A 23,952-nucleotide genomic window follows, 5' to 3' on the forward strand; every position below is an offset into this window, starting at 1 on the left:
AGTTGATGATGAAGATAATAATCCCCCAGAGGAATTCGAATCTGCTGCGGAGTCATCATTCGATTCTATGTTGGACCAAGATGTGGATGTCACTGTTACACCAAGGCGATCAGAACGAGCTACTAGAGGAGTTCTACCATTTCGATATAGAGAGCTAACAGGTGCTGTTGTCAACTTGCAAGATGATCCACGTTCATACACCGAAGCGGTAAACTGTTCTGAGCGTACACAGTGGGATGCGGCAATACAGAAAGAAATGGAAGTCGTTCGTTATAAGGCTAGATTAGTTGCCTAGGGTTTCTCGCAACGCTATGGTTTTTTTAACGATTGCATCTCGTGAAAATCTTCTCTTCAAGCATGTGGATATAAAAACGGCATACTTGAACGGTGAGTTACAGGAAACCATAGACATGAAGTTGCCTCCTGGTTTGCAAACGTCGAAGCCCAATATGGTTTGCCGGTTGAACAAAAGTCTCAAGCAAGCCGGTTGCGTGTGGAATAAAACGTTCTTTTAAAGATGGGTTTCGTTGCATCTACGGCTGATCCATGCTTGTACAAACTGGTAACGAAGAAGCAGAAGATTTTTATCGCAGTTTATGTAGACGACATTGTATTGGCTTGCAAGAGTGATGAAGAATTTGAAAGCATAATCGCTGCGTTGAAAATGAGGTTCAAATTCAAAATGTCCCTGCTCGGAGATCTGAAGCTATTCCTAGGCATACATGCAGAGGTCAAGGATGGATGTTTTTCATTAAGTCAAACTTCTTACATTTGCAAGATCGCTGAAAAATACGGATTAACTAATGCCAAGCCATCGTCAATTCCTATGGATCCAGGGTACATCCAACAAAAGGAGGAGGATTCTGAGAAACTTCAGAGGAACCATGAATACCAATGTTTCCGTGATGACCAGACCTGACATCGCAATTGCAACATCAATTCTTGGAAGAAGAGTAAGCAATCCATCCAGTGCCGATTGAACTGAAGCCAAACGAGTTGTACGCCATCTATATACTACTCGGGATCTGCGCTTGCATTTGGGAACAAATAATTTCAAAGTTTTTGTTGATGCCGATTAAGCCGGCGATACAAGGGATCGAAAGTCTAATTCTGGCTACTTTATCTTTTTTGGAGGTGGATTGATCTCTTGGGGCCCTCCTTAGCCGTGCGGTAAGACGCGCGGCTACAAAGCAAGACCATGTTGAGGGTGGCTGGGTTTGATTCCCGTTGCCGGTCTAGGCAATTTTCGGATTGGAAATTGTCTCGACTTCCCTGGGCATAAAAGTATCATCGTGCTAGCCTCATGAAATACGAATGCGAAAATGGTAATCTGGCTTATGTCGAATTCGTTTTTAAACCTGGGTCAGTGCCAACCCGAACCCTGAATAAAAACACATTTTCAGGTCCATCTGTCATTGGATATGTTGGTGTTCGTAGCATCGTATTTGTTTTGATTTGAAACATATGATCCAGGACATCCAGTGCACTAGCAGTGCGTTGGCCTTGACTAATCAGATCATGATAAATATGTTAAATATCAATATACATAAAAATGAATTTCTGTCTGTCTGACCCTTATAGACTCGGAAACTACTGAACCGATCGGCGTGAAAATTTACATGCAGGGGTTTTTGGGGTCGGGGAAGGTTCTTAAGATGGTTTGAGACCCCTCCCCCTTTTGTAAAGGGGAGCTCCCATACAAATGGAACACACATTTCTGCTTAACTCGAGAACTAATCAGAGAATAAATCAATTTTAGGCGAAACAAAGTTCGTCGGGTCTGCTAGTGATAAATAAAAATGTTCAAGTGCGTGAACTGTTTTTGCGGATAATGGAATTTACTTTTGGGCGGCGGATATAAGTATTCAATTATTTATATTCTATAATGCCGTGCCCATTTTTATACAAAGAATTCCGTATAGGATTCATGTAAAGGAGATTTTCTATTCTACAAAAATTCATCTAATAAATCATATTGAAATTCCAATCACTATTTCTCCAAAGTTTTTTTTTCTTTTTAACACTCAGAAGCATGTAATAAAAATTCCTCCTGATAAAGGTAGCCTCACACCTCGGGAATATTTTCCGCCGGATTTTCAATGGGGCCGGGATTTTGATTTTCCGTGCCCAAATCCTGAAAACATATGTAAAAATACAGGGGGAAAAATCCGCGGACCAAATTCCCGAGTTGTGAAGCTACCCTAATGCTAGGATTTCCTTCTGAAATTCCTTATCTTTCAATAGTCCGACATAGAAAACATAACAACGTTTTGCTCCGGAAGTTCCTTCAGGAATTACCCCCCCACGGGTTTCATTTCTACATGTTCCTTGAGGCAATCCTACGAAAGTTCCTTGTGGATTTTTTCCGGAAGTTCCATGAAGAATTCCTCAGAAAGTTCCTTGAAGGACTCATTCGAAAGTTTCTGCAAGATTTCCTCTGAAAGTTCGTTCAGGATTGTCTCCAGAATCCTTCGGGATTTCCTCCGGAAGTTGCTCCAGGAATTCATCCGAAAGTTCATTAGGAATTCCTCCATTAATTCATCCAGGAATTTCTTCGAAAAGCTTCCTGCTTCCTGGAGGAGCTTCCGTAAGAATTTCTGTTTTAGCTTCCGGTGAAACTGGTGAAGGACTTTCGGGGGAATTCCTGGAGGATTTTGCGGAGGATTTCTTGGAAGAACTTCCGGCAGAACTCCTCCAAGAACTTCCAGAAGAGCTACTTCCCTTACAGAGGAATTCCTCAAGGAACTTCCGGATGAATTCCTCAAGGAACTTCCAGAGGAATTCTTCAAGGAACTTCCGGAAAAATCCTTAAAGACCTTCCGGGGGAATTCCTTAAAGACCTTCCGGAGGAATTCCTCAATAAACTTTCAGAGGAGTTCTTAAAGGATCTTCCGGAGGAATCCCTCAAGGAACTTCCGGAGGAATTCCTCAAAGAATTTTCAGAGGAATTCCTTCAAATTAATTCCTGGAGCAACTTTCAAAGAAAATCCTGGAACAGTATTCAAAGATATTCCTAGAAGATTTTCAAAGGAATTCATCTCGAAGAGATATCGCCAATGAATTCATACAAGAATTCAAGAAAGAATTACTGGAATTTAATGCTGAAACGCACGAAAGAGTTTTTGGAATTATTTCAAAAGAGATACTGCATATTATTTAAGAAAGAATTCTATTCGGTATTCCTCAAATATATTTGTCTTACAATCCGCTAAGATTTTGTGAACGGGTTTCAAGGGGAATTTCCAAACTAATTCCATCCACCAACCTAATTTAGGACACAATCTGTGTGGAAAACCCTGAATGAACGTATGAATAATTATTAATAATAACAATTATTTTTAAAACTGAATCTAGATAACAGTACCGGATTAATTTCATATAATACTACAATAACAAATATAACGAAATTCCTGAAAAAAAAATCAACGCGCATTTTATTTGAATAACAGATAGTTTCGTTTTTCCCTTCTGCTTGTTTATTCCGCCCAGTCCCACCCACTCATATGGTTTTGACTAAAGAGGCTGCACTCATAACAAAGAGACGAAGTGTCAAAATTGGAACAGCGCATTTGCTGTCAAATCAGTTGTTCCAATCGAGCACAAGGTTTGTTAAAGATAGGAGTATTGCGTCTCTTTGTTTTTCCAGGCTCGTTAGTTTTGACAGTTGAAGTACAGTTGTATTGGTGAACCCGGTGCGAAACCGTGAAAACAACTCAGTGCGAACCCGACAGCTTTGGGGTTGGAACTAGTGCGAACCTAGTTCCAACCTGAGCGAATAAAAAAACACTTTGACAGCACCAACCTAGGTTGGAACTTTTTAAAAACGAATTCGACATTAGAAACCTCGCAGTTAATAACTGTGGGAGTGCTCAATGAACACTAAGCTGCGAGGCGGCTCTGTCCCAGTGTGGGGACGTAATGCCAATAAGAAGAAGAAGAAGATCTCTTGGGGCGCTCGAAAACAGAATTTCGTGGCGCTGTCATCAACCGAAGCTGAATTTGTGGCATTAACAGAAGCTTGTCAAGAACTGCTATGGCTGCAAAAATTACTTGATAAATTCGGAGAAAAGAAAAAACAAACCACAATTATGAAAGACAACCAAAGTTGCATACGACAATTGGAAGGCGAAAGAATCGAAAGAAGATCGAAACACATAGAATATGCATTTGCAAGAGATCTGAAGAAATTGGATATAATCAAAATAGAATACTGTCCAACAACTGCACAAATAGCTGATATGATGACTAAACCCTTGGCAAGAGTCGAGCTACAAGAATTCAGAAGAAGGATTAACGTTATTCAAGACAACTACGCTTGATGAGGAGTGTTGAAGATACGCATCATAGTAGCTTGCAATATAATAATAAATCATAGTAGTCTATCTATATACATGACAGACAAATAAAATTCTTTCCATTGTTCATCATTAATCTAGCTACACGCACTTTCCCTTAACTCTAAGAGATTAACCATCAAATACGCATTGTTGTTTTAAAACAACAAACCGAAAATACGTTTAATGTTAATTATTTTAATGTTTGTTTACGTTAGAAATATTTTTAACGATTTCTAAAAAAATCGCCTTGCGCCTTTAAGGGTTAAAAGCAATAATATACTCTACGTATTTGAAGTCATTCATATCCCATGAAATGCTATAAAAACGGTTCAGATATACCAGTTCGACAGAATAAATGAAAATTTATTTCAAACTTAAATTATTCTAAAAAATCAAGATAAACTCATTCGGTACTGTTCACAAATTACGTAACGCCAAATTAAGCGATTTTAAGCCCTCCTATAAGGCATTTTATGAGACGTTTCGTGGTGGCCCGTTCATTTACTTCTAATGTTTTGTTTTAGTATGATTCTGCGTGAACATTCCGTTAGGTCCGAACACAAAATAATGTTTGTATTCGTGTTTTCTTAAGCATTTCATGCTTAGAATGCAATGGTATGAATTATCTAACGATACATTTTAAGAATCATATAAAAAACTATGTTCAAAAACCCTGGTAGACGAAAAGTAAAACAGGCACAATTGATCATGGGACCCATGGGAATGTTCGGCGCGAAATTACCAAACAAACGGGCTCCCATTAATTGTCAAAGTAGATAAACACGAGAAAAACAGCTGTTTCGATCTGTCTCATAAAATGCCTTATTGAGATTCTTACGTCTGAATGTGTGAGTGGCGATAAAAGGAAAACAAACACTCCTAGATGGTGCAACTCCTATATTTTTTGACTCTTTTGAAATCATTGTGATGACCCGATCATTTTTGAGGTTATTAGCAGAAGGAAAACAAACATGTTTTTACACATGACGAATTGCACATTAGTGTGCGAGCGCTAAACGTCACTCATCTCTATTTCTCCTTGTAACACTTTTTGCATGGATGTTACAAGTTGTTTGTATGTAGGGGAACTGTTCCGTTTCCCATCTAACTAAACATATGGTCGGGGTTCAGCCAAATCACACCAAGCGCCAATGGAAAATTTCCAATTTTTTTGATAAAGTTTTCGTACACTGATAAAAAAATACACGTTCGATTCATGTTTTTCGGAATATGGATATTTTCAATCAGCTTACACCATCAATTCTAGTGCAATCCACATCACTACGATGTTCTTGACATCCTCAGTTCAAATGTCATTGTATACATCCAAATTCATTATTGATACACTACCATATGATATGCACATCCATGAATAACCATAACAAATACACGTTCGACTCGTGTGTTTCAGAATATTGATATTTCATTCCAAATTACACCATCAAGTCTGATGTATTTCACATCACTGAGATGTTCTTCACAAACTCAGTTCAAATGACTATGTTTATAGCAAATTGTATAATTGATACACCACGATGTCATATGTTTATCTAAAACATGTTATGAATTACTTCAAACGAATTTGAGTATGCATTCAGACGATTCAGACGATCCTCCATATGTCATTATTTCAATAAAAACGGACATGTTCATGCATGTTTCGAAAGGCCGCAACATTTTTCAATTTCAATTATCGGTAAATAGTGAACTGATTTTATATTAATTTGCACTTATTAATTTATGAATAAAAAAGAAGGGATATTTTATTGTTGAGTGACCGGGAGGGCAGAAGATGTGTGGAACATGCAACCCTGCCAAATAAATGAAAAAAGTGAAGTTCACCTGCTATCTTAAGTAAAAACAAGTAGTACAGTATACCCCCGCTGATCCGACAAATGTATGGCCGGACTATCGGGGTTTCTCTCGTTAATCCGACTGTCAGATCCATACAAATGAACCAAAACAAAATCACAGCACAAATTTGAAAACTGACAGCATAATGTGTTTAAATGGGTGTTGATACTTTTTAATCCGGAAAATTCCGAATTAGCGAGATCCGGACTAACGAATCGTCGGACTAGCGAGGTCCGGATAAGCGGGGGGATACTGTATAATGTTTGATTTATAAATCTACGAAGGAACTCTAAAAAAAATTAATCCATATTTTTCGGAACTGTACACACTTAAATCATTTCACAGATTTCGGTGAATTTTGCTTCATTTCACCGAAATCTCAACAGCAGATTTGTTCGGTAATTATTTCACCGATTTTCTGCGGTATTTTCCTTTGTTCAACTGTCAAAACCACCAAAAAATCTGTAAAATTTTCACCGAACAGTTCTGCTGTTGAGATTTCGGTGAAATTTCACAGAAATCTGCGATTTATTTTAAGTGTGTAATTAAACGACAGGAAATGTAGATTTTTTACTTCTTTTTAACAATTTGTTTTCGTTTAATTTAATCTATCCGGAGTACGACTTTCGTTATACGGTTGAATCCCATTAATTTAATACATATTTATATATTAATATTTTAAAATAAATTTTCTTGCTCTGGAAAATCTGGCTGACCTGCTGTGGCTCCTCGTTTATGTTGAATCGCATCAGAGCATACTAATTTGGTACTTTTTCTAATTGATTGCATGTTCCCTTCCTGCTTTAGCAGCAGCAGGATCAAATAAGATGGAATTATACTCAAAACGGCGAAGACGCATCGTCAATACTGGCCTCTTCCGACTATCCTTTGCGACGTATGTACTTCGTGGCGGCTTCTTGCTAGCAGGAATAAGCACCGAACCGATCATGTTCTCCGGCAGCAGCTCTTTTAGATGTAGGTAACTTGAATTTTTTGTGATCTGTGTGGATAATAAAACCTTATTTACCGGTTGCAGATTTCGGAAAATAAAAGCACTTACCTGTTCGAAGACAAAATCGCCGGCCTCAGCTCATAAAATAGTATTAGTTGGTGTGGTTCAACTTCTTTTAAAATAATAAATGCAACCACCCACTGTGGATATTACATTTTTACCAACTTGATTTTTTTTCTATCTGTCCGGATATCAATTTCCGTCAGAGGTTCGAAAACCAACGAGACGTTTTTCTATACTTCCACTGTTGATTCGTCGAAGTTATAGGAAAACTATGTTTCTTGAAATGGATTTCGATCCGATGACGGAAATCGGAATCCGGACGGATATCTAATCATTATCATTATTAAAATGTGAAAGAAAACACGAAATTCACTCACAATTCAAATGAAAATCAACACAATTATTCTTAGATATCATATATCAAACAAGCGACTATGACAAGTCGAGCAACCGAATTCGATTTGCTTTACACGTTAATACCGTGTGGTTTGTTTATAAAAAAATGCTCAGTTTTGAATGAGCCATGTCATCTGTTTTACACGTGATATTGATTTGTATTGACAACATGCGCAAATTCATGTGTAGAACACACGGTCCTCTCGTGTATTTTTTTTTATAGTGTATAACAGATTCAATTATTCACAAATCGCATCAGACATCGTTCGACGCCATAGCTGAGGATATTTTACAACAAACAAATGTACGCATGAAGTGACATAAAATAATTCTTATTTTCCTTTTGCGAACAAAATATCACAAGTCAGTCTAAAAGCCGCTTGGTGCGGTTTGGTTGAACCCCGGCCATATATTCATCTCATCGCAAAACAGAAAAATACGCACCACCAATCTTGTCGCTTCTTTTTGCTAACATGCGTGCTCACTGCTAAAAAAAATTACAAAAAAAATAACAAATCAAATACCTTTTCATTGCTTTGTTTTTGATGGGATGGAAATGGGAGCTATGAGATGAAGTGCCGAACCGTTCCCCTATAAACTTTAACGCTTGAACTGGCTTTCGAATCCTATCACGGCACGCCCCTATGAGTGGACGATTGCTTATTTGTACAACTTAGATTAATAGAAGAATCGATTATTTTATCTTTCCGTTTCGTGAAAATGACTCCTCTTGAATTGAATTTCCACATCTTGTAAATAAATCAAAATTCAGATGGGTGTTGTCCATATTTTTCATTCCCAATATTATCATGATAGTAAATTACTTTTATTTGTCACTAACATTAGAAAAAACGGCCTACTCAGAAACGCACCTGATGTCCATCACCAATACCGGATTCAATGCGGATCGCTGCTGCGGTCCATCACCGTTCAGAATTCGCATTTGGCTTTCGTCGACAAAATCCATATTGAAGAATCGCTTCACTGTTTTCGATGTGACTGTTATGTTATTTAGGTGCTTCCGCCTGATACGGTCCCAGCGGTTTTCTTTCGGGTGAGTTTTGCTTAACAACCGTTCCAGCAGCTGTGCTGAAGTTGGCTCGGAACCAGGCGGTACCGGCTGATCCGGAGTATTCCCGTTGCAATTTATTCCGTGGAGGGTAAGTTTCGTTCGATTATCCATTTTTTGTTTAGAGAATCTATAAACTTTTCACTGCTAATGATGTAAAAGTTTGCTTTCTAATAAACAAGCCACGTGGTTGCTAAGGGCTACCGCACGAGGTACAACAGAGAGAATAGAGAGCAACGACCGACCAATAAACATCCTTCCGATTCAGACTTATGTTTGGGGGGTACGTTTCAGAGGATAACATAGTCTATGCAGTTGATTCAAAAGTATAAGATTGCTAATGTCGTTGCTGTTCGCGTGACTAACATCTAGGTTACTTCAACCTGGCAGCCAAAGTACTGGTACTACAAATGTCAAACCGAAGCTGGTGATAGAACCAAGCATGCACTTCAACATGATGCATAAATTATGACCAATTGAAACTTGTTGAAGCATAATTTGGCAAAATAATTGAAATGACTACAGCGTCACTAGCGTTCTAGTACTTATGCTTCTACTGTCTGTGCAGAATTATGAAGGTATACGATTGCTAATGTCGATCATGTTCGCGTAACTGGTTGTGCCGGTACAAGTAGTGTCAAACCAATGAGGGTTCTGAATTTTGTTTGATGAAGTACTTTCAGTGTTTCATCTTGTAGTAGTAGATAACAGATTGTATTGAAATTAAAATTAAAATTTTTAATGAAAAGCAAGATTTATTTGAATCCAAATGAAACTGTTGATCCAAGCAATGAAACAATATTTCGTGAAATTCCGTAACAAATTTTAACCATTACACCTGAGCGGCCACTAATTGGTCATCGGAATAGTTCTGAGTTTCCAATTATAAAACCGTTAGACTATTTAAAATCGGTTTTTGCAGCATAGTGAAAGCAAAACCATGTAGCAACACGCTATGACACGCCACCCATAAAAGTTTTCAAGTTCGTTTTTCAACATGCGAGGAGGCAAAGCATCCACCTTGGAGGCAAGTGACTGAATTTGAAGAACTTTTTAGATGGCCGTCCTTTGACCCTGGGTGGTTCGATGCTTTAGAATTTTATTACAGAAATATAAAAAGAAAAGTAGTTCTTCAGGCTGTATGTTTATAGAAGTGACCACTTCTCCAAGTGTTGACCCGAGCAAAGCTTGAGAGCAAATCGATAACTCGTTTTGATGTTGTGAAATCGCCGATTATGATTTACTTAATTTGATATCTTTTTGGTCGTTTTAACGGTTAAAATAACAAAACGTATACATAGCTGAAAAATATTTCTGTGACATCAAATCGAAAACTATTCCTGCTATCGATGAGAGCAAATCGAAAACTAATGTTGTTATTGGTTCCGATAACAAAATAAGTACTCAGTTTGATGTCAGATCATACAATTTAGAAATCTACAGCAAAGTGAGATCAAAATATGTAATCAATCAAGATGATTCATATTTGAAAACAAATTATGATTTCAATTTGATGTCGTAATCAAAATATGTTTTCTATATGCTCTTATTATGTTCTCAGACTTTGCTAGCGAAACGATTTAGGGAAGAGTATGTTTGTAGAACAAATTTGGAAAATTTGCCACTTTTCTAGATGTTATATTGTAGGAAATGCGCAAATATATAATTAAGATCATTTAGATAAAATCACACTCTTTAAATCATACTTTTACATATGTCTTCCTTTTTACCCATCCGTAGAACCAAATGTTCTCCTTTCAGAAAAAAACATCTCGTAAGCCTTCTCCCACGGCATTACTACCAGACAAATCGCAATCTGTTTGTTGTTACTGTTGGATACAAAAAATACGAGAAAGGCAAAAACAATAAATGAACAAGAACGTAACGCTTTATCATTACTTGGTGGAAAATTTGAAAATGCTCAAAAACTTGCTCAGCAGTTTAATAGTGCCCATAATTTTAATCTAGGTCTCACTAGTCCAATTGAGGATCAGATTACACGGAGCATTGAAGACATTCTCAATAAAGAGAATGTTTTTGACCCTTCGTTGAGAACTAATTTGGATTAGGTGAGATCTATTACTAGAAAATTTAATGAAAGCACCGGGTTGCGATGGTATTTTCTACATACTTATTAAAAAATTTCCTGAGAGCTCTTTATCCTTTTTGGTTAATTTATTTAACAAATGTTTTCAATTGGCATACTTCCCAGATAAATGGAAAAACGCCAAAGTTGTTCCAGGCTTCTAGTTATCGCCCAATTAGTTTGCTTTCTACAATAAGCAAACTGTTTTAAAAGATTATTTTAAATAGAATGATGGTTTGTGGTATTGATGATAATTCTATTTTTGCTGATGAGCAATTTGGTTTCAACCACTGATCAGTTATTAAGAGCTACGAATTTAATTCGACTCAACAAATCTGAAGGATATTCGACTAGAATTGCTCTTCTTGATATAGAGAAAGCAATTGACAGTGTTTGGCATGAAGGTTTGATTGTAAAATTGATGAATTTTAATTTTCCTCTGTACATTATTAAACTGATCCAAAATTATTTATCAGGTAAACTATCAGAATTCGAAATCTGATAGATTACATGTAAGAGCTGGTGTTCCCCAAGGCAACATACTGGGACCCATATTGTATAACATTTTTACTTCTGACTTACCTGATTTACCACCAGGGTGTCAAAAATCTTTGTTTGCAGGTGACACGGGCCTTTCAGCCAAAGGTCGAAGTCTTCGTATATCATTTGTAGTAGATTATAAAATGTTTGGATATTTTCTCCACTTTCTTACAAAAATGGAAAATTTCCCCGAATGCTTCCAAAACTCAGCTTCTTATTTGAATCCTTCTAGCAGACATATTGTCACTATGAATGGGTTTCCAATTAATTGGTCTAGCGAAGCTAAATATTTAGGGCTCATTTACAAATTACATAACGCAAAAAAACACAGATATGAACCCCCACCCACCCCTCCGTGACTTGTTTGTAACATTTCCTTTATACCCACCCACCCCCATCTGTGACACATAACGTCTCACCAAAATTTCACGAAAATGATAAATTGGTATTTTAGCGAACTCTTCCTTAACTTTCTTCATGGTACATAATAATACTGTCGAATTTGAATTTAATTAGGTGTTTCGTTTTTTATATTATTTTATTATCTTAAATGTCACCCGTAACAGAACTAAACAAACCCACCCACCCCCTAGACAAACCGTAACATTTTGTAACGCAATATTGTGTACCCACCCACCCTTTAATGCGTTATGTAATTTGTGAATGAGCCCTTAGGACTACTGCTAGATCAAAAATTAACTTTTAAAAGTCACATTGAAGGCATTCAAGAACAAACTTTTGATTTACAAGCAAATTTTTAGCCCAGCCTTATCGTATGGTGTGCCAATATAAAATAATTGCTGCAATATCAGAAAGAAGGCACTTCAGAGAATTCAAAATAAAATTTTGAAAATGATTCTGAAGTTGCCATTGGTGTAGTATCAATGAACTTTATAGAATTTCTAATATTGAGACAACAATTGTCCAATAAAATAATTTCCAAATTTAGAAAAAAAAAATCATTGCGACCATTAGCTCCTTGTACCCTCTGTATAAATTAGGTTAAGTTTAGTTTAAGTTTAAAACAGTGTTCGACACCCCACCTATCTTTAGAAAGGGAAGCTCCCATACAAATGAAACACCAACTTCTTCACTCCATTCATTCACTCCAATAATTATCAAGCAAATGGAACCGAATCTTAGATGTGGAGGTTTCGGAAGGGAAGATATGTTTCTGTGGTGGTTCGAAACTCTTACCCCTTCTGGAAAGGGGGGCTCCCATGCAAATGAGACAGAAATTTCTGCAGTGTTAGTGTTAAGAAAACACGAAACACCTAGTCTTAGAGATGAATCCATGTATTAGATAATTAGCTTATATAATAAGTTAAAAAAAGAAAACATTACTTCGTGGAAGCTGGATATTATTCTGATATTATGTTGTGAACGTACATGTATCCAGGTTGCACAAAGTTTGTTCTAATGACCTGCTAATGACTATTATAGAAATCGTTGGGAGTGAATTATGCCCATCTTTTATCTATCTCACTTCTTATTAGAACGAAGATACCTTTTACATCCAATCTATTACCAGAATGCTATTCTTTAATTGTTTGTAATTGATTCACGTGTGTCGTGACTGGAAATCGAAGTTCGTGCCAATCCGACCAAATACACGAACATCCGTGCCGTTTGTAACAGCACTGAAATTTGAACCTCCAATACTTCTATTTCAAAAACTGTGCTTGTGTTTCGGTCCCACTTGGCAGAGACGTTGATTATAGATATAATAATACCATCGTCTCTACCACTTGGTAGCTGCCAACGAACATTGCTGTGAGGCAAAATGAAGAGCCATCATACAGTGTGCAGTTTGCCCTCTCACAAGCTTATCAGTGTTCCGCTGCTCTTGCTGTAGTGCAGTATAGTACTATTCACGGTCCGGAAGCTAGACGGAATTAGCAATTGAGTTATGATTTACGGATGGAGTCCACCAAATTGAAGTGCATTCTGTGTAAAAAGTATCCCAATGAGGAAGTATACGAATGCAATAATCGTCACGTGGGATGTATATCATGTGTAAACAATAAGGATACTCGTCTATGCCCGGTACGTATTCAAATTTGAAGGCGTTTTACACGAATCAGGCTTTTGTACGCGCCAATTTGTATCGTGAATTCTGCAACATGCTTCTAAGTAAATTCAGTGAATATAGTTTATTGTAAACACAAATTTGAATATCATTTGCGCTAAAATGCAACAATTCAAAACCACATCCACCTACCCACTTGTGTCGTCATCAGTGTTGGTAAAAACTCAAAATCTGAAAACTCATGGATGATTCAAATCAAGCGTGAATTGAAACGCACCCGACTCAGCACCTAAAAACTAATGGATGAGTTGAATCATCCATTTGAATCATCGTAGGTTTTCTTTTGTTCTCCTTCGTTAAAAACAGTGAATTAACGTTTGTCGCATAAAATTATTTACACTCTTTTATGTATAAGCAATAAATTGCCCCCAAATTGATTTTAAATGCGTTTTTGAACCAAAATGATTTTTTGGCAAATGAGTGAAATGATGCGTTTTAGCATGAGAAACTCAAGCGTGATGCATTCCTTTAAAATCGCAGACGATTTCGTTCGCACGGGAGCGCTCGTTGATTGAGTTTTATGAGTGATTTTACCAACACTGGTCGTCATGCAGATTATCGAATGCAACGATACTGATGCTTATTTTCAAGAACTTATGTACACACAACAATGAGTCAGTATTTATTGAAGTTTTGATAGGTGAAGAAAGTTGCCCATTCAGTGAAACAGCGATAAGAGGGAACGTTTACCACGGCAAATGAATGTTTTTGATTTTGTTTTTCCAGTGCACACAAACATTCACCAGGAAGAAGCAGAATCCGATTGAAAAGCTGGAGAAACAGACTAAAATACCCTGCGAGTTCAAGGAATCCGGATGCACTTGGTTGTTTGGAGTTTCGCAGCTGGATAGCCACCAGCAGGAGTGCAAATTTCGCCCGTATCGTTGCATTATCGCATCGCTCAATGTTAAACCGTAAGAGTATTTTCATTAAGAAAATTATTTTGAGCTTTTTAGTGGAATGTGGAACTTGTCATAAGACGAGTTTGTACAATCCCATTGAATTTCACCACTTAATTGTATCTTGACAGATACGTATTTCGACCTCAACAGTAAGGCCGGCTTCAGTGTCTCGTACTCGAAAGTCGAGTCAAGTACGAGACACTGAGGACGGCCTTACTGTTGAGGTCGAAATACGTATCTGTCAAGATACAATTAAGTGGTGGAATTCAATAGGATTGTACAAACTCGTTTTATGACAAGTGGAGTATTTTCATTTTTGAACACATGCAGAGCATTTTCTTCTATTAACGGGTGGCCACTAAATAGCAGGAATGGAAAGACTGGCTTGGGGAGAAAACTACAAAGAAGTACATGTGGTAGTAGCGGATTGTAGTGTCTACTAAAGCCTACCAACGCAACGTTAAATTTCGGACACCCATCTTCCAAAGCGATTTTGTAAACATTTTTACCAGCCACTGAGACAATCTATTTACATTACAGCTCAATCTCTTCGCTTTACTGCTGCTTTCAGCATGTTTTAGTTCTCGTTCGAGTTGATAAATGACAACAATTACAGTCGCCCCTTCTCATCTCGATATTGAAGGGACCATCGAGATAGGGAGAGATCGAGGAATGGAAGGAAAATTGAATTGGCTACTAGATTCAAAGAAGCTCGTTGCTATGAAAAAGGACAACAAAACAAATGTCGTTTCCTGTTGTTGATATGTTTTTTATTGTCGAAAGATGGTCTAGTAGCCTAAAAATTAGAGCATATCGACATAAGGAGAGACACATCGAGATAGAGATAGAGAGGTTATCGAAATGTATAGAAAGCTCAAATGTATGTAGATTGGAGGGACTGAGGAAACCATCGACATAGGGAGAGATATCGAGATATAGAACATCGAAATGTAGAGAGTCGACTGTAAATTGAACATTAGCTAACTATCCGAAATTTTACGTGGACACTGGACAGGCTTCACCTGGAAAAATCTGGAAAACCTGGAATTATGGAATTTTTCCCCACCTGGAAAAATCCTGGAATTATCAGAGAATTCCTGACACAATCAGGGATCTTCTTCTTTCTTCTTCATTGTCATTACATCCCCCACTGGGACCTTGCCGCCTCGCAGCTTAGTTAAGCACTAAATTAAGCACTTCCACAGTTATTAACTGCGAGGTTTCTAAGCCAAGGTACCATTTCTACATTCGTATATCATGAGGCTAACACGATGGTACTTTTATGCCCAGGGAAGTCGAGACAATTTCCAATCCGAAAATTGTCTAGACCGGCACCGGGAATCGAACTCAGCCACCCTCAGTATGGTCTTGCTTTGTAGTCGCGCATCTTACCGCACGGCTAAGGAGCCCCCCCCCCCTATCAGGGATATTCAAATTTAAAAAAAAATCAAACATATCACAAAAAACACGCCTGCATATAATATAAGTAGCAACGTTTAAAGGCAAACTACAAGAAATCAATTGTAAACTTTTCGTTTCGTACTTTCCGTTTCGATGATACGAAATCATGCGATTTTCAAGTCGGAGGAGAATCTTTTTTCGGAGATTGTAGTGAAAAACATCTTTCTCTCACCCCTCTTTTCTCTAATGCAAACCCAGAAGATAAGCAAAAATCGTGACTACTTGATGAATTTCGTTTTTCGTTTCATCACTTTTACGGCTCACTCACTTTTTGCGAAAATTTGCGGTAAAACAATTACAAAAATGTTATGATCGCAAGGAGATTCGAACCTAGAACATAAACAAAAATGGTGATGGAATGCGGGTTAGGTTGTTAGTTTTCAAAAGAATTTCTTAAGGTATATACATATAGGGGAAGATGGTCGGTTGTCGGTAAGCTAATAACTATAGTGGAGAGATTTGTTTTATTTCATCTATTGGAAAACAATTATTACCAATTTTGTTAAGCGCTGATTTTATGTCGTTTCGAAAAAGGTGGTCGATTGTCGGCACCTTAAAAAACCCACTCGAAATTTAAAAAAATAAAGAGGTGGAGGCGTTGTGGCTCGAAAGATCAAAATTTAATGTGTCAATAGCAATGAAATTTATTGCATTTAAGTACATTATACACACTTTACTAAGATTTCAAAATTGGTTAGTTTTTTTAATCACTTGGCCTCTAGCCTGAAATTAGGCAATAAACTGATGATTTCCCTTGATAATCACCTGGGTGCCGACAACCGAAATAAGTAACCCTTTTGAAAAATGAAAATAATAGTTAAATTGTGACCGCTACGGTGGCATTCAATATTGAATCACAAAATAGAGTAAATTTGCTTTGTAAATACATAATACGCTTACCATTTCGATCGTTTTACGTTTTACTACGGTTAATAGCACTAAGCAAATGACAAAAAAACGAGCAATGGGTAATTTTTCAACCATAACCTCAAATTGACGTAGAACTTATAAACGTAACGTATTAACATTTAACTTTTGATTTAAGAAGTTTGATTATGGGTATTGATATTGAAAACAACAACTTCCATGCTTCTGGAAATAAAACTTAAATAATTAAATGTATGATTAGAATTCTCGCTTAACTTTTCAAAAGGATCTAAGTAACATTTTTTTCATGAATTAATTTGAGTACTGCAATCGAAAGCTTTCATGTTTTCTGTTGATTGTGCTATTCAAATTAATTCATGAAAAAATGTTACTTAGGTCCTTTTGAAAAGTTAAGCGAGAATTGCTTTGTTTTTAACTATAAGCGCTTATTTATTAAAGCAATTGTAGGGCATTTATAGCTTTCATATTCATGATAGCATTTAAAGTTAAAAAAAATTAAACAAAATTTTTAGAGTTGGGAAAAATGTGCTATTTTAGGGGAACTATCTCTCTGGGCTAATTTTATTCTTTTTCATCTACCACCGCCTGCTGTCACAAATTGTAATGAATCGCACACTGCAGGAACTGCTTCTTTTATACACAAAGAAAATCTTGCGATGGACCCAAATGCCCGTGACTCACTGCATTCTGATATCCGTGTTAGGAATGCATGGGATTGGTTACATATGAAATTTTTGCTGGCTTTGACAAGAATTAAAATATAGCTTGTCGTTAATAATCTTAAGTTTCAATGAAATTGACTGGAGAGTGTCCGAGTTGAATGATATATAAATATTCAAAATCCATCGATAGATGAAGGCGCTAGTAACGTTCGAAATCTTCCCTTTCAGTAAAGAAAGGCGTAAGTTCTACGTCAAAATTTTGGAGTAGGCTTTCACTTGACAAAAAAGTGTTTACTCTGTAAAACGAAAAAAAAAAAAGCTTCCACGGTGCTCCCCAAACCGTTATTAACAAAAATTCTCAGCCAAAACTAACACCTGGAGCTGAATTCTAAGGGCTATACTGCACCTCTAGAAGAAATTTGAAAAAAAAAACGTAGGATCCGTTTTGGAATTACGTTCTTTTAAAGGTCACTCCTTACGAAATCCAAGTTTCAAAGTGCTCGCGTTTTCAGGGGCACACTATTCGATACGGAAGCAACGCACAACTGTCATTTTTATTTTTTCACGCATGCTGCGACGCAGCAAAGCTAAATCAACAAAAATGACAGTTGTGCTAAATCAACAAAAATGACAGCCTCCGTATCGAGTGGTGTGGCCCCGAAAACGCGAGCACTTTGAAACTTGGATTCCGTAAGGAGTGTCCTTAAGACGTAAATGTATGATATTGAAGAAAATCAATATAATATCTCGTCAAATGCATATTTCTCAACTTCCGTCAGTAATAAAAGTAGAATCCTGATATACCAGTTTCATACTACAATAATGTACCAGCTTTGATTCAATGTATTAAAAACAGTAGGCATATCCTCGATTTGTTTCTTAAAGTTGGTATCGATAACGGAGGGAAATTATCAAAATAACACTCTCCCTGGTTTAAAAAAATCAAGATCAAACCAGTGTTCTTGTGTCTTCGAACCAATTTCTAAGGGAATTTTAAAAGGAACTTCTGGACGAGTTTCCAAAGTATTTTTTAATATTTCTGATGAAATTGCTGAATGAATTTCTGAAGGTTCTCGTAACAGAATTTACGAATGAACAGAAGAAGGGTTGCACTGCTATCTCGTTCAAAACCATTCTGATAATTTGCTGAAGGAATTTTTGAAAAAAGAAATTCCCAAACAAATTTCCGGAACAAATCATTAAGAAGTTTTCTAAAGTTTTTCTGAAGAAATCACCGAATTGAATCCAAAGGAATTCCTATAAACATTTCTAAAAAATAAATTTATCTTTCTCAAATGAATTTTAGACGAAATTCCTAACGGAATTTTCCAAGAAATTTTAAAAGAATGTCTCCAAATTTTTTTAATAAGATATTTCCGAGGGGTTTTCTCAAGAAATTTTCGAATGAGTCGCTGAAGGAATTTCCAAAGAAATTAGTGAAGGAATTACCAACGACATCTTTAAAGTAATTTCTTAAGGAATTTTCGAAACAATTCCTTGAGGTGATTTCTACAGAAAGAATGAAATCCTGAGGAAGTTCCAAAGAATTCCTGGCGGAAATTTGGAAGGAATTTTTGGTTGAATTACTGAAGCAATTTCTGAATAAGTGCCTGTTTTGTCGTGTTTCTGCTCAGTAAGCAGATAGTTCGTGCGGGCCAATTTTGTTTGTTCTGTGCGGTAGAAATGAAAACCAATCGGTGCATGTTTTGTCGTAGGACGCTGAACATTCGTGAAATCCGCGTTTGTGGTTCTGTTTTTAACGTTCGGTGAATAAGTGTGCGATTGAACGTGTTTTGTATATGATGCAAAACATTTGCAAGATCCGGGTTACTTTGTTTTGCTTTGGACGGTTCGTAAGTAAATTAATGAATATATTTTAATAATGTTTCAGCATATACTGTTATTGACAAACACTCTATATTGTCAAATAGAGCTCCCTATTATTCATCTTACCCAGTAACACAAATTTTCCTTCCCGATATATGAAGGTAGTATGTAGGGATCCTATAATGAGAGATATGCAAATACTTTTTCAGACGATTTAGCAACGCTGTTACTTTTGTTGGCAAACGCTTCCAGCACTTGCCGCAGCGCATAATGTTGAAGCTTGTATATGACTTTGCATTTGATAACAATTTGTAATATGTTTGTCTGTCCACTAACAGTGTCTAAATAAGCATTATCACTAAAATAAAAGTGCAATACAAATAGGCGAAACACGATACATAAACTAGATTACTTCTAATCGCGAAAGTAAAACAAATTGTTTATTCGATGAAACTTTTCTTAAATCTATCTCAATACCTCTCAACCTCGTCTCAATCTGCAACAATAACAACGTTAATTTGGCTCACGTTTTGACAGTTCTCAATGCTCGATTGGCTTACAATGGCCGCTTTCGCATATCTCTCATTATAGGATCCCTAGTAGTATGGGTTCCCTGCATCTTCAATAGTACATGTTGAACTAACATTCTTTCCTTTCCTTCCGTGATTGTAAGGACGTGACCAGATATACAACTGCTACTGTATAGGAAAAGGTACTAATCCCAAGTACCAATATATAGTAAATTGCTCAATTGAGCATTGTATAGTATAGCCACCCATGATTTGTATAATCACATATGTTATGTTACGCTAATTTCTTCTTTTTATTGGCATTACATCCCCAAACTGGGACAGAACCGAACCGCAGCTTAGTGTTCAATTATGCACTTCCACAGTTATTAACTGCGTTACCATTTTTGCATTCATTTTGCATTCGTATATCATAAGGCTACCACGATGATACTTTTAGGCCCAGGGAAGTCGAGCCAATTTCCAAATCTGAAAATTTCCTAGACCGGCACCGGGAATCGAACCCAGCCACCCTCAGCGTGGTCTTGCTTTGTAGCCGCACATCTTACCGCACGGCTAAGGAGGGCTATGCTAATAACTGAAGCAATTTCTGGATGAACTTCTGATTTCCATAATGAATTTCTTAAGTATTTCACGAGAAAAAAATTGTGAGGTCATCAATAATTTTCTTTGGAGGACCTTTTTCGCAAAATTCATTTTTTTAATTGACTACTTTGCTGCATACGGCATGTTTGTTTTTATCTGGAAACCATTGTCCAGCAGGGAGCAAGGAATTTTTTTAGAGATGAGTATAGATACCCTGAAAGATTTGGCCTTAGTCTTTAAACTTAGATTAATTAATAATAGCATATGGTCCATGGTTCGCCGTGCGGCGTAGTTTAATCTGGCAGGTATCACATGACCGCTGGACGGCTGCCATTTTCGGATGATGCTTGTGATCTTATTGATGAATTGCTTCGTGTCTTTGGCCTTTCAATCACCTTTGTATACAATGGAGCTGAGCAATGAATGTACTAAATATACGCGCCGCAGTACTTCCTGTTTTGACGGCATGTTGTAAACAACTGAACATATTGTAGTGAAATTGTGTGTCCGACAATTTCTGAATATTTTAAGGATTCATTCACATAAATAGGGAAATACTTCTAATGCTTTAATGTTCTCATAGAAAAGTAATGAAGTTTTGAAATTCCCGTTTTTTAGTGGCCCCCCGTTATAAATAATATTTTTTTAAATGACGATTTCGGCGTAATATGTGTCGTTTTATCCAGTCTTGGAGTGCGGCGAATTTTAATAGAGAGTCTCCCGTTAGACTTCGGTACAATTGCTTAATCGGTAATCGAAAATTGATTCTCGGTCCTATCTAGGATGATAAGTGTATCTATTGTGCTTCGCCACCGCCACACATGATACTTAATCATGCAATGGCAGTCAAAGAAAAGATTCTAAATAATAACTGTAAAAATACTAACAGAACTAACTTAGCTATGTTGAATTGCAGACGTGTGGGTTTTGAATAAATGAACGGCAACAATGATTTGATTTCCCCTTGCATTCAATACTAGATGTGAATGGACTGGACCACAGCACGAAATTGAGGAGCATTTAGAGGATGACCATCTGGAGCTAGGGACTTCCTTCAGTTACTTTCAAGAATCAGCGCAGGTTCCATTCCGTGCGAAGGAATCGAACACCGTGGTGAAACTGGTGGATGCTTTCAGTAAGAACTTCATGTTCTACTATCGATCGAACATCGACAGCCGCATGGTTTACTTCATGATCGTCTATTTCGGACGTCGCGTGGAAGCTCATCAGTATTTTTACGAGTTCGACATACGGTCGACGGCCAAGCACGGCGTTCCTCGAGCCAAATTCACCCAACAGTGCGTGGCAGATTGCGAAGACTTTGAACAACTGATGGAACAGGAGAAGGATTGCATTGCTATCTCGTTCAAAACCATCCAACACTATCTGCGTGACGGCAATTCTATTGAGTTTCGCTTCATCGTAAAGAAGGTGGAGAAGGATGTAGATAAAGGGTCTGGTCGAGAGCGTAAAATCTCTGAAAAGGGAAAGAAAGAGTCTCCAGGAATGGAGGAGAAAAGCAGAACAAGATACATATCCGGTTCATCTGTGGAAGATCCACCGTTGAATAAGCAAATCCCGAAATATGAATATCCTATATTTTGAAAATAAATCTGCAAAGAGTATAATTGATGTTGCCATTGTACTTACAATTTAATTCACAAACATGGAACCGACAATCCCAACAAACTATTGCGCATTGACACACCCCTGTAAAACGGCATTATCAATCTCGTAGTACATATACTTTTTGCCTATTCATCAAATATTTACAGACATAGTATAAAATAGTATCAGTTTGATTTTCGTTCAAATTGATTGCTTTATTCTTTATTGTTGTTGCATAAACAGGCAACATTTAGACCCAATGATGTAGTGTAGAGTATTTGAAAAAAAAGTGGACATGAAAAGATATTGTCAAGAGATAATGCAAAGTAGATATAAAACATTTAAACAAACATTGTCATTGTCTTCGTCTGTTTATGTCTGCGAAGAACGATGAAAATCTTCAAATCTTCGGCATAACATGCTCCGTGTTCCGGTTTATTTGTTCCAACAAAACTCCACAATCGATTTGTCCCTGTACGGAGTAATTATTGGGTAAGTATGCCCTGAGCTATGCTGAGACTCCCTTAACCAATGGCCTCAGGGTAGGCACGCTTACCTCAAGCTACTCGCGGGCAGGGAACTCTCGCAATCAAAATTCAGGGAAAACCACAGAACTTCACTTTGCGACACTTTATTAACCTTCCTCTTCACTTTCTTAAGCCTAACTAACTTGTCTTTGGGGCCCCTCTTCCTGGCAGCACTCCACCACTTCACTTCTTTCCTTCCTCTTCTCTCGTCCTTCCTCTTCTTCCGTCCTTCCTCGTCTTCAAACTTTCTTTGCGAGGCGACTCCAACTCGCTACGGTAACTAGGCTTCCTGCATCCTTGGGCGGCCCACGCGGCGACGGCGGCGAACTCTTCTCCTCGCGACTTTCTAATTCCTCTCTAGCTTCCTTCTACGGTCACCTACGCGTCGGTAGCCGATTATTCTGCATACTGTGGACCCGGTAGTAACGTCGGGGTGGCTGGGGATACTCCTCGCTTCTCGCTGCGTTCCAAAACGACCAATAAGATATCCGAGCGGCTATCGGCCGAATCAGGCCGACAATGGAACCTGGATACGATGGCGGTTCTCGATGGGCTTTTTAACTATAAAACGGCGGGGTTCCGAGAAAAAGAAAATGCTGGGATCAGTTTCTGTTTCCGGAAGCAGCCACTCCAAGTTACCTGACGTCCTCTACGCCTGGTCTTCTTCTTCCTCTATCCCTGGTCGCCTGGACATCCGTACACTTCGAAATGCGTTAGAATAGTGAACGATTTTAGGCTTGATTCCCACATCTTAGGGTCATCTTTTACAGGTCAGTCCCCTCGCATCATTGCATCAACCCGATTACGCCACCCTTTCATGGCTGCTTGACGGTGGTGCTTCTGGCCCTCTGGTGTTAGGTTGGAGGACTATGGTGTGTGGTTGGCTACGGTCTTAAAGCTTGTGGAGGCTAATCACGCTCTACTGCAGTCGCTACTGTACTGGGAAAACATACACATAAATACGAGTTTTACCTGCCATTCACAAACAATTCATGCATAACACTACAATTCCGCGAATTTCTCGGCAACACTCATCACATAACAAAACCAACACTTACAAGGGTATCGGCGGCCATAATGGCTTTGACGGCATCCCTCCTGTGGAGTGAAGTAGCTCCAAGTTGATCAGCTGACATCGGCTTTCGCAACTCGGTAGGCGAAACGGATCCTGCCAAGGTAGCCTACGAAGCGCGAATCAAAGGAAACGGCGTTGAACAGATTCGATTCTCTCCGCACCGTTGTTGTGAGACAGACTCCAGACAACAGAACAGTACTCTAGAGTCGAGCGCACAAGAGAGCGTTAGAGAGCTTTTAAACAGTATATGTCGGTGACATTCTTTGCAACTCCGGATGCTTTGTCAATGATGAATTAGATATGTTGCTTGAATACTAGTTGTGAGTCTAGGATTACGCCGAGGTCCTTCACATGGCTCTGCCAAGAAGGCTGTAATTGCAAACGATGGGCTGTTTTTTTTGTTGTGAAGACGTAATGGCAGAACCCTTGGCGTAAGTACATCGTTGAAATAGATCAGGAAGATCAGTGGTCCTAGATGTCTCCCTTGCGGTATACCGGATG

At 37.9% G+C, this 23,952-nt stretch overlaps 2 protein-coding genes and 1 long non-coding RNA gene across 3 annotated transcripts in view; 1 reads left to right on the top strand and 2 right to left on the bottom strand.

Moving 5' to 3' along the window:
- The window catches only part of LOC134213612 (calponin homology domain-containing protein DDB_G0272472), a 33,416-nt gene extending 24,506 nt beyond the window's left edge, over window positions 1-8,910 (bottom strand). The window contains exon 1 of the mRNA XM_062692841.1: window positions 8,475-8,910. Coding sequence (XP_062548825.1) covers window positions 8,475-8,785 — 311 coding nt within the window. The 5' untranslated portion in view covers window positions 8,786-8,910. The remainder of the gene's footprint in view (window positions 1-8,474) is intronic.
- On the bottom strand, window positions 7,057-7,814 carry LOC134218027 (uncharacterized). Its single transcript, XR_009981222.1, has 3 exons — window positions 7,584-7,814; window positions 7,252-7,384; window positions 7,057-7,191 (listed from the first exon to the last, which is right to left on the bottom strand). It is a non-coding gene; the product is annotated as an uncharacterized LOC134218027 (long non-coding RNA).
- A 4,179-nt stretch (window positions 8,911-13,089) lies between the features above and the next one.
- Window positions 13,090-21,873, top strand: LOC134218028 (E3 ubiquitin-protein ligase sina-like). The gene is made up of 3 exons (XM_062696905.1): window positions 13,090-13,343; window positions 14,113-14,300; window positions 21,222-21,873. The coding sequence occupies exons 1-3, from the start codon at window positions 13,218-13,220 to the stop codon at window positions 21,844-21,846; spliced, it is 939 nt and encodes a 312-aa protein (XP_062552889.1). The 5' UTR covers window positions 13,090-13,217; the 3' UTR covers window positions 21,847-21,873.
- The last annotated feature ends 2,079 nt before the right edge of the window (window positions 21,874-23,952 follow it).

This window comes from Armigeres subalbatus, chromosome 2 (genome assembly GCF_024139115.2).
Source record: "Armigeres subalbatus isolate Guangzhou_Male chromosome 2, GZ_Asu_2, whole genome shotgun sequence".
In the NCBI taxonomy this organism is placed as follows: domain Eukaryota; kingdom Metazoa; phylum Arthropoda; class Insecta; order Diptera; family Culicidae; genus Armigeres; species Armigeres subalbatus.

Bases quoted from the DNA above. Each gene is read 5' to 3' on its own strand.
- LOC134218028 (XM_062696905.1), top strand. From the start codon at position 13,218: ATGGAGTCCACCAAATTGAAGTGCATTCTGTGTAAAAAGTATCCCAAT. The intron at 13,344-14,112 runs GTACGTATTCAA...TTGTTTTTCCAG, and splicing joins AGGATACTCGTCTATGCCCG to TGCACACAAACATTCACCAG. The intron at 14,301-21,221 runs GTAAGAGTATTT...ATTCAATACTAG, and splicing joins GCATCGCTCAATGTTAAACC to ATGTGAATGGACTGGACCAC.